Raw genomic sequence first — 17,552 nt, 5'->3', positions numbered from 1 at the left:
AAAAAAAAAGAGGGGAGGGAAGAGGGGGGGGGGAAGAGGGGGGGGGGGGTGCGGGGGGGGGGGGGGGGGGGGGGCGGCTCAGGACCCAACCTGACACATGAACAGGTACACACAGACCCAATCACACATTCCCACCCTCATGCTCACACACAGATGTTTACACACACTCACCCAATGTAAACGCGCATGAAAATGTACGCCATACACCCACTCACTCTCCACATTCCCAGCGTCCAGGTAACGTGGTTCCCTTCCTTCTGGGGTGGAGAAGAGCAAACCGGCCCAACCTCAGCAGCAGCCTGTCGAACTGCCCCTGATCTGTCTTCACGCCCCTGTGTGCTGCTCTTGGCGGCCTGACAGAAAGTGGAACCTGACACTCCAGCAGAGGATGTCAGCTTGACAAAAACCTCGTAACTAAAGATGGAGGCAATAAATGAGGTAAAGTAGAAAGGAGAAGAAAAAAAATCGTCTGCATTCAAAGATCAAACTTCAGACAAGGATGTTTACCACACCAACCCTCGCGTCGCTACAAGCAAAGCATTATCTCTGGCCTGCAGAGCATTCCTCGTCGACCATGGCCCTGCGCTCACCCCGGCGTTAAACCCTGAAACCTCACGCTGCAGCCTGCCGCCTGACGTCAGCGGTTTGTCTCCGTCTGAGGTCTCTGGGGTCAAGGGTGAGGGTTCAGGGTGCAGAGACAGACTGTGGAGTCATAGTGAGCAGGGCCCGGTCAGTCTGGCTCTGGTTCTGGCCGTGGCTATTTCGGCTTCAAAGCAACCAGCAGGATTCCGCTGGGTTCAGCCTGTTTTGAAACCAGAGAGGGGAGAAGTGCAGGAATTAGCGAGGAAATGGTGGAGCTGCTGCCCGGCGCAAAAATATTCGATGGCACGCATCCTGCCGTCCCGGCGCGGCTGCTGCGTTGGCCTTTGATTGAGCGTGTGCACCAAGGCGATGGCGTGTCGATCCCGGATTCCGGGCACGTGAGAAACCCGGGCTGAAGGTAGAACCTACCCAGGTTTTTCCACTGTTTATCATCGACCCTCTTTCATCTTTCTGCTCTGCAAGACCCGAGGCACGAAAAACTGAGAATTGTCTCTTTCCCCTCACTCCCACATCCTCTATGGAAAGAGGGTCATTCCAAGTTTACAACGAGACACACGCACACACACACACACACACACAATTTTATAGCCGCCTCCATGGCAACTCCAATGTTTACACCCCGTCCCCCACCTCCACCTCTCCCGTCACATCGCACCATCTCGCGGTTTTATCAAAACTGCCCGTTTGAAGAGAAAATTGGAGTGATGATCAGCCTGAGCAGGGGTATTCCAGGCCATTAGGCGGATACAGTTTCAGCTGATGTGTGTGGCTTGGAGAGTGTGGGAGAGTTTGGACGAAGCAGCCAATGGAAGCAGGCCGTCTTCAGGACTCTGCGGAGGGACGTAATGTGTGACAATAACTAAGCTGGCGGCAGAATCGATGCCTTATGAACGTCCTAATGAGCGTCTTGATCTAAACACATCCTGTTGGTGATGACATGCTGGAGAAAAGGCTGTGGGAGGAGCCACATGCTGGTGAGGAAGAGGATTTCCCACAAGCAGCCTGGGTAGAGCTCCAGGAGCGTGTGGGAGAGGACTGATGTTTACATACAGAGAAATATGAGCATGAAAACGCAGGGTCGTTAAACAGACCTTGGCAGATGGGTGCAGATGATGACTTCTCTCTCTCTCCTTCTCTCTCTTTCTCTCTTTCTCTCTCTCTCAAATCTTGCAGTTGAGTGGAAGTTGAAACCATGAATCGCCTTTGATGGCAGAGATCTGAGAAGCTTAAATCTGGGAACCGGGTCGCAAGGTCTGTTACATTCAATAAAACCCCAGAATTCTTACCAACCTGTTTGCAAGTATTTGTCGCAAATGTGGACTTTAAATAAACGTGACAAGAAGAAGCCGTTGTTGATAGAAAGAATGAAGAAGTCCGGTTTGCAAACGTGACAAAGAAGGCGGTCTGTCTGATCAAATGAGGGAGAAATGAAACTCTTTGGCCTCTGCATTTTGGAAAACTAAGACTGCGCAGAAACGCGCACAACTCACCGTTCCCACAGTGAACCACGATGGCGCCGGCATCATGCTCTGCTGAGAACAACTGTTCCAGGCTATGAAGGGCCTGACATTGGCAGAGATGTGTCTTTCCCCAGCACAAAGACCCTAAGCATACAGCCAAAGATACAACGGGGCGGTTTACATCAAAGGCCTTCAAAGTGCAGTGCAGTGACCATGCCTCACACATCAAGTTTGTCCTCCTCCTTACCTACAATGACAATAAAAGAAATAAAAAATTACAAATGTCAGTAATTTGTAAAGTGAAAAAAATCCCCGGCATATAACCTTGTATATTTCAAAGAACTTGGAGGTCCTGTGATAATAACATCTCTGTGGTTTGAGCAAAGAATGGGCAGGATCTGACATGCAATTAGGCAGGTTTTGTTTTCCTGGCCACATTTTTATTTAAGAGTGAGGGTTTTATGAAAACCTTTTGGGTTTTGATGAACACCTAAAAGGGTTGTGTTCGCTTTGATGCCGTACATGACGTACGTAAGCTGATGAGAAAAAGCGAAATCAGATCTAAATTTAATGTAAAAGACTAAAGTAGCTTTCACAAATTAACTCAAGTATAGTTAATATAGCATCTTTAAATTTCAGAAACATCTCAGGCTTCGGTTATCCCGTGTGAATGCGACACATAAAAAGCAGATGTTGGGGTTTCAGTTATTTATGGCGTCCCCCCCCCCAAAAAAAATGCTTTTCCTGAGTGAACAGGGTTTTAGTTTTGCACCACACATGACATTTTGCATGCAGGGCAAAACACTTTCTTGCCTATGTCCTGTATGCGGTGTGTGGAAAAAACGATGTACTGTATCATTTTCTTTCCACTTTACATTTATGCACAACTCTGGGCTGGTCACAGTCCCCGTAAACTCACTGACGTTTACGGCTGCAATGTGACAAAATGTGACTTAATGCATCAGCATCTGAGTGGGAAGATACCGCAACCAAAACCGGCATCTTGAAAATACCTTTACTGTGACCTCCAGACTTCATCTCTCATTTGAACAAGTCCTCCATACAATAAAAGGCCTTCAGCCTCTTTTAACTGCTGTGTACCCAGACTAGGAAGTGGCTGGAGCCAGAAGGAAAGCCCTGTGTTTAAACTAATCAGCAGGAGACATCTCCATTCATCCGGGCCTCTACAGGATCTCCCAGTCTTGCCCTCTACTTCCTCTTTGTGGTCAGAGCTGATGTGCTCATGCCCAGTCTCAAAAAACCAAGACCACAGTGTCATCTCCAAGGTGGGCGTGGAGGAAGTGCTCTGAGATCATGTAGAAAGAAAAATGGATTTGCCAAGGTCTTTCTTCATTCATGTTCCATCAAATCCTAATTTAAACACATGCGCGCACACACACACACACACGCACCTGAGTCAACAGAGCAGTGGGTGTAAATTGGCTGAAGATGAGCAGAGACATAACACAGGATGAGGCAACCCATTACAGAAGTCTCCCCATGTCTTCCTTACGTTCTTGGGTGGGGACAGCAGCGCTCCGGCCGAGGGGTGTCTGTCTGTTGTTCTTGTGAGTCAGGCGGGATCTCTACTCAGGTTTGCAGATAACATCCAATATTATTTACCAGGTTACCAAGTCCACGCCGAGCTCCGATTGCTGTTTTCAGTCTCCGTAGAGTCAAAACAGAGCAGTTGCTTTGGGAAGCACGGGCGACCTTTCCTCCCGATCTTTTCAGAGGAACACTTGTAACCTTAGGACGGGTCGACGACTTCCTTTGACACAAACCGCCGCTCTCCTCTTTTTCATTTGGGGCTGTCCATCCCTTCTTTCCCACGCTGATAGTTTTCACAGTGCAAAGGGGTTTGGGTTGCCCTGGGAGTTGCAGAGCCGCGAGTTATTGTCGGGCTTTCACGCACAATCCTGGCAGCACCGGCGCGGCTGCGTGGTCACTCGTGGAAACGGGCAGACAACAGGCCTGGAAACATCACGGGCGGCGGCGCTCTCCTCCCCGCTGGTCACTCTGTGGGATCTGCCATTAAGCCACTTCTTTTCTCACAAAGTCAACAAAATCAAGGCCGACCACCACAGACTCTTTTGCCATGACATCTGTAAAAAAACATAGCAGCATCAGTTTCTTCCCAAGGGAGTAGCTTTTTATTTATGGTAATAGAACCCATAAATAGTCCAGGTAAGGGACCGATATGTACATCCTTCTCATGTTGCGTCTAAGCATAGCGGCGATGTGGCATGAAAACGTTCTTTTGAACTCAAAGGGAGATAAAGTGTTCTTACCACACATAACAGAACCTGTTCTAATTGTATCTTAAGGCCTTTTGTTTCTATTGTTCACAACTTTTCCTGCCACACACCACGGTCGGACACGCCTACGCTGAGGTTTTAGACAGAGCAAGGTGTTTCCTGGAGCTGGTAGGAAACACCAACTCTAGATGATTCCCAAAGTTGGGGATCCACCTGCCATGCAGCAGGTGGATCCCTGAAGGTCAATGACCTCTGGCGAGTCATTGCTGGGTTCAGTTCAGTTCAGTTCGTCTTTTCTAAGGAATCCAGTGGATCGCGTCGAGTCATTGACTTGCAGACTTCCTCCTGGATGAGCATGTAGCATGGCGTTGTGTCATTGACCTCAGAGCAATCCCTCACACTTTGTATGCATGTCACGACACTGGAGAGGGAAAATTCCCATTTAACAGGAAGAAACCACGGAGCACATAGACAGTTTGCTAAAGACAACCAGGACACAGACCAGGGATCACTGGCAACTATGTCATGTGGTTAGAGAGACCAAGACAAATATATTAGAGTCACAAGGTGTCGAGACGGTGGCAGCAACCAGGTGAGGAGTACCTGATACCCATCCTCTAGACAAGACCATCCTCTAGACGTTCTTGTCTAGAGGATGGGGGAGTGTCATGTTGCTGCTGGCTGAGGGGAGCTATGGTTCATCGAGAGATCAATAAATCCCAACATGCAGTATGACATACTGAAGCACAGCATGAGCAAATCCCTTCAGTGTGGAAGGGAAAGCGTTCCAACATGATGACGACAGCAGACGCACCACCGAGACAACCGCTGCCTTGCTAAAGAGACTCAGGGTGAAGGTGCTGGCTTTTACTCAGGGTTTGCGTCTCCAGATCTAAACCCTATTCAGCTTCTGTGAGGCATTCTCAAACATAAAGTGGAGGAGCACACGGTCTCTCGTGATAGACGAGAGGTTTCCAGTGGCAACCTTTGAGGCTCTAGTGAACTCCATGCCTAAGAGAGTTAAAGCAGTTAAATAATACACGCAATACTGACTCTCGGGGCACAATTTGGACATTTCCGCTTACGCGTTCACTCTGTTTTGTTGCCAGTGGTTTAGATGTTAATGGCTGTGCTGAGCTATTTTGGTGTGATTCTTCTGGGTGCTGAATGGTTTCTGGCAATTGCCACAGCTGCAGCTGATACAGAGAACAGTAGTTAAGTTAATGCTAGCGGTGTGCAGTGCTCTGCTCAACATTAGGAATACATTCTTGTACAGTTTATATGCTGCAGTTGTCACCCACAAGCACTCAAGGCAACAAAGCATCTGGTTTGGGATAAAGCAATAGAGCAAAAGTATTTTTTTAATTTCTTACACGTTCCCTCGTGGAAACGACTTTAGCACGCCTTGCCTTTTCATGCATCCTGGCAGGAAATCCTGTAGGATGTCCAAACTGCAAAAACAAAAAAAACAAAAAAACATTTGATCATCTAAAGATCCCAAAGAAAGAAGTTTGCTGTGAATAAGCTCCAGCGTGAGGAGCTTCTTTGTTCCAAATGCTGTGGTACAATAGGTCACCCAGCATGATCTCAGAACAACCTCGGTGATGCAGTTGAGCCCCTCATTAAACGTTCACACCTATTAGTCCATTGTGACGAAAGACAGAGCTAATGGATAAAAAAGGAGTTGTCCTGATGTCTGGGGTAAACAAAAGACTTACAGGGATGATGTAGCTGGTTTTCCCCTCTCTAACACAAAGCCCACTACAGTATATCATGGATTCCAAGTGCTTGACTCAAACTGCCTCCTTTCCTTTTTTTCTCACTCTCCCAACAACCCATCCATTTGTTGCTGTTTGGGAGGGAAGTGATGTCAATGGATCTCAGTGGGGGGATATGCGCCAGGTCCCAGACTGATCTGATGACAGAGACATCAGCCCACTCCATCTAGGAGCAGAGGTCGATCTGTTCCGGCGCCCGCCATCTCTCCCTATACGCCGACTGACTCAGCATATAGACAGACTTGCTGTCTGTACGGTTATTGCCATCCGTCACTGAAGGGCAATAGCAAAATCCTTCTTCTCGTTTCTACGTCTGTCAGAAAAAGATCAATAGAAAGAAATTTCTAGGAAAGTAGGCCTTTTGGCAGAGCAACATTCCTGTGGTTGCCCTCCTGTGACGCTTGCTGAACTCTTCGATTGGGGTTTTCGTGGTCGTGCCTCAGTAAGAGTGTTACCTAGCTCCATCCTGGCTACTCATTGTGCTGTGGCCGCTTAAAGCGTCAGCTGACGCACTTCACATTAGATTTGGTCTGCGCCTCTCAACCACATAATCATTGGTATATTTACTCACATTAGGATGTCTAAACTCGTAGAATATTTACTTGAAGAAGAAAGAACCCGGAGGGTGAATTTAAATAATATAACATTAATAATCCCAATTACAAACAAGAGATGACCCATGTTGAAAAGTATGGTTAGATCTGTGCTGGAGTGATCCATTACTGTTCTGTTCTTGGTTACTTTGAGGTGTGTTCTGTTTTCATGGTTACTTACTTTCCACTAGTTTTGCTGCTAGTGCAGAATATTGCTGTAGAAATGTGTGGGTACAAGCATAAAAATGTGCATGCTCACCACTGAGGTCATATGCTTTTCATATTCCCCATTGGCCACTTAAAATTCAAGATGACGGCCATTTTTCAAGATGGACGCTGTTTTTGAGCCGTGTATACCAGGTTTTGCTTAATAATGTTACACATTTTCATGACTTGGGGGAACTTTACGTCACATTATATGTGGTGATCCTATTCATTCAACTTTAAAGTAAGAATATGTAGAAAAACCAGATGCCAAATCTGAAACTGAGTACTGAGCTGGTAGAGAGTCTCACACCAGTCACCAGCTGGAAGGAGATGAAGATGATTTTGCAGTCATCTTAATAGTTAGTGTTGTCTTCTGCTATTTTTTAAAATGTGTTTACCGGTTTAGAGTTAGCTTCTGCTAATATTTTTGTTTTCAGCATTTTCTTCTGCCAGTTTTTTTTTTTTTTCATTTCCTTAGCAGTTTAGTGTTGGCGTGTTTCAGATGACTTCACTCCTTTATTTATACTAATAGGGGTTGAAAACTGCAACAGCCCAACATCTCTGATCAGATCAGTTCTTGTTTATGATACAAATGATATTTCTACATTGCAAAAAAATTCCCTAGTATGTAGGAGTTCTGATTCTGTGTTTTTCTTGTTTATCAGCATGGCGTTCCCTCAGTGACATCATTCATTCTGGGAACAGGAGTCAAACAGGTGGCCCATTTCTAAAGATGAAAGGCAGCAAATACATTCCTAATACCCCAAGGAGAACAGTTTGCCTTGATTAGACGGCTGGTATGCAGCTGGAAAATCCGGGGAAAAGGGAAAACCACCTTTCTGATGGATCGACGAGCAGTAAACATGGCAAACGCTCAGCAGATGACCAGCACCAGCCCATAGTTACTTGTAAGGACTCTAACAATTACAAGACATCTATGTGAAGCCAAACTGTCAGCAAGAAACCCCCACACATCCCTGTTACTGGAGAAAATGACAAGATCTCGAGAGATTACTGCAGAATGTTACATACGGCTGAGGAGCCGCCTCGTGCTAGCACAAAAACTTTTTATCGAAAAACATGAGTTTTTTTTGTTTTGTTTGTTTTTTTTCAAAATTGCTATGTTTCCATTAAGCAAATTTATTTTCATAATTCCAGTTTTCTCAGTTTTAAAATCAATACTTTGGTCTAAGGGTTCAATATTACGGCCACGTGTCAGTTTGAACACATCTGAATTCACGCAGAGGCCATGTTGCCTGGTGCTGAGGAGGAAATACAACTGGAATGAGTGACGAGTTATGGAGCAATCAACCTGATCCCCCGGCCTTAATCCAATCCAAAACCCGTGTGACATCAAACGTGTTTCTGAGGCTGAAGCGGAAAATTCACAGGAACAAAGAAATGTAATCCATCGGTTCTGGACTGGAATACCCCTTCGTGGGTCCCACAAGCTGTATCATGCAGTAGGGATGGGAAACAGTTACACTGATTACAAAACTAAATAACACCTCAGTGAGTCACTGAAAAATTGCAGTAAAAGTTCAAGTATTCTTTGGGTTTGTAAAGAAACATGCAGATGCCTTTCTAACATTCTGTTTTTCTACTGTCCATCTACTGTCTATGCCTGCGTGTTTTTTCAGAGACTGAAGAAATCTGACAGAACTGTCTTCATGTTGTGCTTTGCTCTGGAATGCGTTGTGTCCCCTGTGAATTTGCATGCATGGAATAAAAATTGTCCTATCGATTCTGACTTCGACTAACTTTTTCAAACTTGCTGTTACTAGTTTGATCACAGTCCATTTCGTTTTGTTTTGCTGGATTGCTTTCTCTGAAAATTTACAGTCAATAGCAGTGTTTTGTGAACATCTAGAGTTTCCTGCTTTGTGTTGTTGCTTCTTGGCGTCATGTCTGTTTTACACTTCCCAACTTTCTGCATTCTCTGTGTGAATTTGGAACAAGCCTTCCTTTAATGTGGAAAGGAAATAACAGTGCTGTAATAACAGTGCTAAATTATTTTCTATTGGTTATTCAAAAAGGGTATAAATACATTTTTGTTGACCAAAAACCAGCTATAACATAAGTAAATAAAACCAAATTTTTGTTTTCAAAACTAAAGATCTGTGAGATACTGTATCAATTAATTCAGAACCAAACTCCTTTCTTGCTGTTCTTTCTGCACCTCCCTTCACCACAGGAGTTGCCACAGCAGCCTCCTCCACCCCACAGCTGCATACACACAGACTTGGCAGATGTTTTATTTACGCCAGGTGAACTTCCTGACAGGTCTCCACCCCGGACTAACCCCCAGGAAGGAACAGAAATCCAACCAGGAAACTCCGGGGTCACGGTCTGCCTTACCAAGAAGGAAACGTCTGTGTTATATCAAAAACAATTAGGAATGTGTCTATCAGTTTATATGCTGTTTTTATATGGCATGATTTGCGTTTTAATGTTAGAATGAATAGTATGGAAATGAAAAACTGAATTTAAAAATACAAAACACATAAAATAAATCAAACTGAGTGGATGGTGGATGGATATCTTTGTCTGCAAGACAAAGATAGAGCCACAAAAAAATTAAGACTGAAAAAAGTTGCTATATCAATATTAAAATATAAAGAATCAAAAGAGAGAGAAAAATCAAATACAGTCTTGTTCAACAAGTTACAGCGAGTGTTATTATTAGGCTCGCTTGTAGGATCAAAATACTTTTTGGAATTAACTTTTCCACGGGCTCGTTTCCAGTGAGAGTTGGACTCCCACGGTTCTGTTCATTACTTTCATGGACAGAATTTCTAGGCGCAGCCGGGGTGTTGAGGCGATCCGTTTTGGTGGCCTTAGGATCACATCTCTGCTTTTTGCAGATGATGTGATCCTGTTGGCTTCATCAGATCGTGATCTGCAGCTCTCAATGGAGCGGTTCGCAGCCGAGTGTGAAGCGACCGGGATGAGGATCAGTGCCTCCAAATCCGAGGCCATGGTCTTGAGCCGGAAAAGGGTAGAGTGCCTTCTCCGGGTCAGGGGGGTCGTCCTGCCTCAAGTAGAGGAGTTTAAGTATCTGGGGATCTTGTTCACGAATGAGGGAAGAAGGGAGCGGCAGATCAACAGGCGGATTGGCGCAGCGTCTGCCGTGAAGCGGGCGCTGTACCGGTCCGTCGTGGTGAAGAGAGAGCTGAGTGAAAAAGCGAAGCTCTCGATTTACCGGTCGATCTACGTTTCTACCCTCATCTATGGTCATGAGCTTTGGGTCATGACCGAAAGAACGAGATCACGGATACAAGCGGCCGAAATAGGTTTCCTCCGCAGGGTGGCTGGGCTCTCCCTTAGAGATAGGGTGAGAAGCTCGGTCATCCGGGAGGGACTCAGAGTAGAGCCACTGCTCCTCCACGTCGAGAGGAGCCAGTTGAGGTGCATCTGGTTAGGATGCCTCCTGGACGCCTCCCTGGTGAGGTGTTCCGGGCACGTCCCACCGGGAGGAGGCCCCGAGGAAGACCCAGGACACGCTGGAGGGACTATGTGTCTCGGCTGGCCTGGGAACGCTTTGGGTTCCCCCGGAGGAGCTGGAAGAAGTGGCTGGGGAGAGGGAAGTCTGGGCCTCCCTTAAGCTGCTACCCCCCGTGACCCGACGCCAGATAAGTGGAAGAAAATAAATGAATGAATGAATGAATGAATGGATGGATGGATGGATGGACTTTTAGTCAGTATTAAATATGTAGCCCATGTTTCTCAGAAATATTTTTATAGTTTTGACAAGAGATTCTGATCTTTCTCATCTTAGATGTCTGTCATGTTTTCATTACCGGTAAGCAAAAACGTCAGTGCGTGTGGAATGAATCTATAATGCGTGACTAACACTTTGAACAAAATCTTTTTTTTTTTTTCCTTCAGGGTCGCTGCTCTGGGAGTCAGAGCCTGCCCACGCCTTTCTCTCTCTCCTGGAGGGAAAGAGTGGGCACAGATTTAATTTAAAGCTTGCTGGGAATTACTTCATTCAGTCAGGACTCCCACGCTGAAGCATTGGTGAGCAGCACGGCTGCTTGGCGAGGCCCCGTCAGCAGGTTTCCTGCGACTCGGAGCATCAAAGTCAGGCTCTTCAGACACATTCCTCACCTCCTGTATCACTGCGCAGCCTGCAATTAGCCTTCTTCCAGCCTCCCTCCTCCAACCTGGAGGACAGTCACCTCCATTCATCCATTGCAAACACCTAGACGCTGTCTGTCCGCCATGGCAACCGTCGTCTAACTATGATGGGGCGCACACTAAGTCGCAGTTGCTTTTCTGCTTGTGTGGAGGGAAAAGGAAGAGACAAAGAGCTGTTATCGAAATCATCTTTTATAAACAGTCCTTCTGGTTTCCTCTGAGGAGGAGGAACCTGCTTTACAGTGAAAGCCTTTATAGTCTCTGATGTAATCTCCGTGTTCAACAAAAGGGCCTGTTATCTGCTGGAAGTCAATGCTTTGACTCTCCTGTCATCAAGGTGTTGACATTAATTGCTGAAGGGAACTTGCACCAAGACTGGTTTGATGTGGTCTCGTTTCTGTTTACGGCACTGCTTCAAGAAGACGGCTGTAGTTAATCGTTACTTTGACTGGTGTTCAAACTGCAGGCCGTCACATCTTCCATTAAGTCTGCAGCTTATAAATCTGAGGTGTAAATGGGGATGAGGAAGAACTCCCATTAAAAAACGTTACTTGAAAGAAGTCAAAATGTGTCCACTGAGTGGAATTTACATGAGCGATTTGGATCTTTAACCTTCACCATTTAAAACAAATGATTACAGAGATCTGTTAATATTGATATCATCCCCTGAACCCCCTTAATCAGGTGAGCTTGCTAGAAACATGGTGTGAAGAGTGGTGGAAGCCGACATGCTAATTAGATCAATAAATCTCATCTTGCGTCCAAAGGGCTTTATTGTCAAGTTCCATCTGATCAGAGCAAGAATAAAGCAAAACATAAACAAACACATTCTTAGATCTTTTAACTTAAGGTTGATACACAAATTAAATCAATTCAGTTGACATTTTTGATCAGACTTTGTGATCAAGAATTGACCACAAGTTTCTGATTGGTTGAGATGAATCCAAACTATTGATATCAATACCAGTCAGTATCAGTATCGGATCAATGCTTTAGTTTCAGATTATCTTATTTTTGTTTTGTAGTTTCTCAATTCCACCATGAAAAGATTTTGATTTATTTGCTCTCAAATGATGTTTTTGCACTTTGCAGTTTTGTTTGTTTTTCTGTTGTTTGTCATGTTAATATGTTATTACAGTAATTTGTAGCCACCTATAACCTTTGTCCAAATTCTGTCCTGGGATTTGAGCAAAAATAATGACAAGTTGTTTTAATTACAAGTAATAAAACTTGTAATAAAGATTACTTTTATTACAAGTAATAAAAACAACCCACATAAAGGACAGAAGTTTGACAATACATCAAACCTAAACAAACAGTATCGGTATCGGTACCGATAACGATACTGCTGTATCAGCGATACCAAAGTATACAGTATCATAGACCCCTACTGATTGGTTCAACATACACACCAGATTAATGTTCAATACAGACACATTAAAAGGAGCCAAAGCCTTTTAGCACATAAAAAGCTTTATTCTCACAACAAGCTTTAACATTAACAAAGTTAGAGTTCAAGCTTAGACTAGTCAGCAATGTCACTAAGGAGAACAAATTCACTGTCATATAATTTAACATAAACTATTAAATATCTTCATTTGGCAGGGATGTTCAGAAGGAAGCGACAGGTGACGAGGTGAGGTCATTTTCTTTTTGTTTCTTTCTACGATGCGGTGGGCAAGGAGCAGAAAACACTAGAAACAACTGTAGCAAAACAGATTTACAGTAAATCAGCCTCTAAATGGAGTATTGGCAGGTTCATAACACATTCAGCTTTCACAAACAACCACAAAGTCATTGAGGTCATGTGGGGAATGAGAAGGAATGTAAATATTTCAAATAAATTCTGAAAGGTGAAGGGTAAAACCTGGCAAGGTCCCAAATAAACAGCTAGAAACACAGCAGGAGGAAATCTGTCTCCTGATACATTCTTTTTATTGTAAACCAACAAACTCACTTCTCAGATGAATACTTCAAAATTGCTTCATTCCTGTTAGGACGTCAATTTTGGATACTTTTTAGGAATATTTTTTCAAAATACAAACACCTTCAGGATTACGGAAGAATATGGTAGCAACACGCTGAAGCAGGTACACGGCGTCGAAATGCGTCACACTGGGAAGTAGTGTGAAACATAAGCTGCGTTTTCACCAACTACTCAATTATGCAAATTGGAATTACGAATATAAATTCGAATAATGGAAATCCCAATTTCAAAATAATAAAAAAAAATGATTAAAAGAAAGTTTTGTGCTAGGTTGAGGTGGTCTTTCGGTTGTAAAATTAGCGTATTTTGTAACACTGCAATGAAAAAACGTTTTCGCATCACAGGAGTTATGCGATCAAAAACCGGATGTTACAACTGGCTGAAAAGACGGAAGGAAGTGGAAGGAGGATGAAAGCGCGGCATGGCTTTTAAAGACTTAAAACGTGAAAAAAAAGTGATAAAAAAAAGAAGTAGTTTTACGGCCTTTATCTGAAAGTGGTCAGACAGGTTGTGAGGGAGAGGGAAGACATGCGGCCCGGTTCGCGCGCCGCCGCAGCGGCCCTCGCGTGCGATTTTAATCGCCTTTCTCCTTTAATGAAAACACCACAAATTCTGGGAAATTGTGTTCTGTCGACATTAACCCAATACCGACATAGTTTTGCGCCCATTTGTAATGGAAACACAACTAACGACAGCAATACCGCTCAGGTGAAGCAGGCAGAAAGAAGACGTGAATGAGCCACGGAGGCGAACACCACCGCCAACACTGGGCTTTAAAAATAATACACCAGGACCCCACAGCATGGACGCCACCCTTCTGTCCCCCGTATCAAAACTATCAATTAAACACAGACGTAGTTCTTTCAGTTTTCAGGACGGCGGGTATGGAGTGTGAAGCGGCAGAGGGCTCGCGACGGTGACCAACGAGGGTGTGTGTGTGGCCTTCACACTCCTGAAGGTGACACAGAGAGAGAGAGTGTGTGTGTGTGTGTTTGTGTGAGTGAGTCCTGCTTTCAGCTATGCACATGCAGATATCTCCTCCATCTTTTAATTACCGTCTGCGTCACTGGAGCTTCCCCGAACTGAACCTGTTCTCCCCCCACAGATGACTACCGACCCGTTCAGCTACTACTGACTGGACCGGAGTCATCTTTAGCTGCGTCTGGCAGCTTCCCACCAGTGAGATATTTTAAGCAGCATGTCATGTTTGATTAGATACTTTTGTGTAGAAAAAAAAAATAAAATATGATTTTTGTTTATATTAAATTACTCTAACTTTAGTAAACATCATGCACTCTGGGGTTTCTTACTAAGTTTGACAACTGAGGACGTTATAATGAAGCAAACAGATTCATTTCTCTACAAAAAAAAAAAAAAATCACAAAATCTGACCCAGTATTTTTTTTTTTTCATCTAGTTTCTAGTTCAAATATCTTAGCAGACTTAAAATGAAGCAAAAGTAACTTGGAATGAACTTATCAGCAACATGTAAAAGCTTATGTGAATAATTTGTTAATATTGATTGAAACATATGTTTCACTGAAGGGCTGGACTTTGTTTGGGTTGCTAGGTAACATTCTGAAGGTTTTTGAAACGGCTAATTTTCCAGACACCAAAAAACTTTAATTTATTGACAAAAAAAAGGCTGGGTGGTTGTTGTTGTTTTTTTAAAGCACTTTGGTTGTTTTTTTAGAAGCAGTAGAAACCCAAGTAGATGTGCAAATAACAATTTATTGTTTTAAATAGTTCCCCTTTAAAACAAAACCCCTTGTTAGTTAAATAATCTGAGAGTGGAACTCGTACTTTTGTAAAATAAATATTAAGGCATTACCAACTTAAAACAAGCTCCTGTATCTCGCTGAAAAGTTACTTATAAATTAGATTTGTCTTATTTCCAGTGTTCTAAGACATTTGCACTAGAACCCAGACCAAAAATACTTGGTAAGATTTTGTTTTTCTGCAGTCAACAACAATACTCCTTCATGAGGCATTTTTTTAAACATATTTATCTCTCTAAAGCCACGATTATGGCTTCTTATATCAACACAAGGTGACAGTAGCAGAAAAAGGTTTCTCACACCTTCACAGACAGCTTAACAATGTGTTTGGCAGCACATTGATGAATTACGATGAAGAGTCTCAGTTCTTCACAAAAACTTCACTGAAGTGAACTGAAAGACAGGAAGTTTCAGATGATCAACTAAACGGTGGGATAATACTACTCCTTTGAATTGATTTGAAGGGTGTGGTGTGTGCGTGCGTGTGTGTGTGTGTTTGGGTGCATCGTTGGTCTCTGAACATGTGGAAACACCACGGAGGTGAGCAGTGGATGTGATGACATCATCTGCTGAGCAGCTGTGGGGATTCCCTGTCAGAAAAAAAAACAAAAAAAAAAAATTTTCTCTCTCCCAGCTCCATCCGTGTCTGTCTGGAAACACAGGGGGTGGGTCTCTGACTCTTCAGCTCCAGAACAGAGGGAGGCTTGGCAGCGTGGGTGGGAGGGGTGGAGGCAACAAGAGGGGTAGAAAGGGAGACAACTCCTCTCATCCGACCTGGAGACATGAGGAAAACTCTGCAGCAACACAGCAGGAAGGTGGAGAGAAAAAACACAAATGCAGCTCCAGGAGCTCTTTGTAACATGCTGCCCAACTGAGGGAGGGAATGGAACCGATAACATGGTTTCTGTGGCGCCCTCTGGTGGCTAACGAGATCCTAAAAGGCCTTTCTTGAAATAATAAAAAAGAACAAAAAAACAAAAATCAGGAGGTTTTAAGCGTGTTCCAGGAGCCACTGGAAGAGCGGGGGGTGCTGGGTCTCTCTGGTTCCCCCTGGCGGCAGCGGCGGCGCGTGGCAGAGGCTCTCCTCTTGGTAGCGCAGCAGCATGTGCAGCAGATCTGCCACCTTCCACTTTCTCTCCTGGAGCTTCTGCACCACAGCGGGCAGCTGAAGGGGCAGACAGAGTTCTGGTTAATGGCTTCCTGCTAGAAGAAGGGGTCAGATGCACAGGATGACGGAAAATTAGGATCACCTAAAAAATTTGCATGCAGTCATGGGAAACAGCTGTGGTTGTCAGGGCCGGATTTACACGGAAGTGGGGCCCCGGGCTGGAGCTAGTTTTGGTGCCCTATGTGCTACAGAAAAATATTTCTACTAAGGCAATTTACAGAACATTAATATGTAGTCGTGTACATGAATTGATGCGTGGTAGGTTTAATACATCCACTGGCCAATGGCTCCAGGTTGCTCCCAAGCAAAATCTTATAAAACATCATTTTCAAATATTTGAATACGGTTTATATTCATAAAACTCCCAAAATATAAATATAACTCCTCTAATATCAGGTTGTGAGATTTATATATAATATAATATAATATAAAATAAGATATGCAAAACACAAATCTTTAATTAAATTTTTAAAACATCATTGGGGCCCCCAATCCTAAAAAATAAAATGTGGGCCCTGTCAGCCCTTTCTAAAGTCTGGGCCAGGCTGAATTACTTTTCACCTTTTAAAAAAAAATCATGACAGCAAAATTTTTTCTTCATCAAATCATAAATCATAGCACAATGGGAGAAACTAAGTACACCTTCAGCGTTTCAACAGATTACAAATAAAAACATCACCACTGATCACAGTCACTAAATGTATAAATGGAAATTATATTTTGACACACAAGTGTACAAGTCCTGCTTTTAGCATGTTTGTTTTTCAACATTAACAGAAAATCTGAATTTTAAAAATGCTTTAGAGTTGAACTGAACAAAAGCATTTGTTCAGTTTGTTAAAAACCTACATAAATTAAAAGTTTCTGCATACTTCCATAACAATCACAACCTTTGTTTGTTTTTATTTCTTCTCCTCCGTCTGTCACTGAAGTAATGACCGTCAGTGTTTTGGCGTTGCGTTCGTGTTCCTGTAACTGTTAGCGGAACAAACCGGACTCAGTTGTTAGACTGAACGGGACTGTTGAGAATGAACTGAAACAAACGCCGAGCTGAATGTAAAATGATTTAAACTAAATCTTAATGTAACCGCTGATGATAATCTGACTGTTGCTGCAACACGCAGTCAATTATCACCAGTTTGACAAAGTGTGACTCGCTCCACTGAATCACCTGCTGCAGCTCTCTGTCCACGTTCAGCTGGATCTGAGGGACGTCGACCACGGAGGCTGCCGCCCACTGCAGCATGCTCCTGAGCTGGGGGTCAGAGGTCGCGTGCTGGAGGCCGCGTCCGAGCTCCCTGAAGTCTGAATTGATGATGAGCAGAGCGGTGCGCGCGGTCTGTGCCGGAGTCCGGTCTGCACACAGCGTCCCTGCAGCACAGAAAGGCCGGCAGCTCTGCGTTAATCGATTCTGGACCGGGTTCTCAGAACCCGGCCGGAGCGTGGCACACGGGACGGAACAGAACGCCGACGCTGCTTACCACTGGACTCCCTGACCTCCGTCTCTTTGTCCTCGGTGTTGTCGCTGTTGGACGACAGAATGTCACACAGGTTAGAGACCAAACAGCAATGGTTGAGAA

The 17,552-nt window shown here is 44.2% G+C and overlaps 1 protein-coding gene across 3 annotated transcripts in view; it reads right to left on the bottom strand.

The window, feature by feature from the left end:
- Positions 1 to 15,017: 15,017 nt before the first annotated feature.
- akap11 (A kinase (PRKA) anchor protein 11) overlaps positions 15,018 to 17,552 on the bottom strand; it is a 29,891-nt gene continuing 27,356 nt past the window's right edge. For all 3 annotated transcript variants that reach the window (XM_015048575.1, XM_015048577.1, XM_015048576.1), the window contains exons 10-12: positions 17,454 to 17,497; positions 17,144 to 17,343; positions 15,018 to 15,969 (exon numbers count right to left, since the gene is read on the bottom strand). In XM_015048575.1, the coding sequence (XP_014904061.1) occupies positions 15,796 to 15,969; positions 17,144 to 17,343; positions 17,454 to 17,497 (418 nt within the window). In that variant the 3' untranslated portion in view covers positions 15,018 to 15,795. The remainder of the gene's footprint in view (positions 15,970 to 17,143; positions 17,344 to 17,453; positions 17,498 to 17,552) is intronic.

Source organism: Poecilia latipinna, unplaced genomic scaffold (assembly GCF_001443285.1).
Source record: "Poecilia latipinna isolate Pla-1442-1.1 unplaced genomic scaffold, P_latipinna-1.0 Scaffold892, whole genome shotgun sequence".
NCBI lineage: Eukaryota > Metazoa > Chordata > Actinopteri > Cyprinodontiformes > Poeciliidae > Poecilia > Poecilia latipinna.
This window is presented reverse-complemented; position numbering and strand designations above follow the sequence as displayed.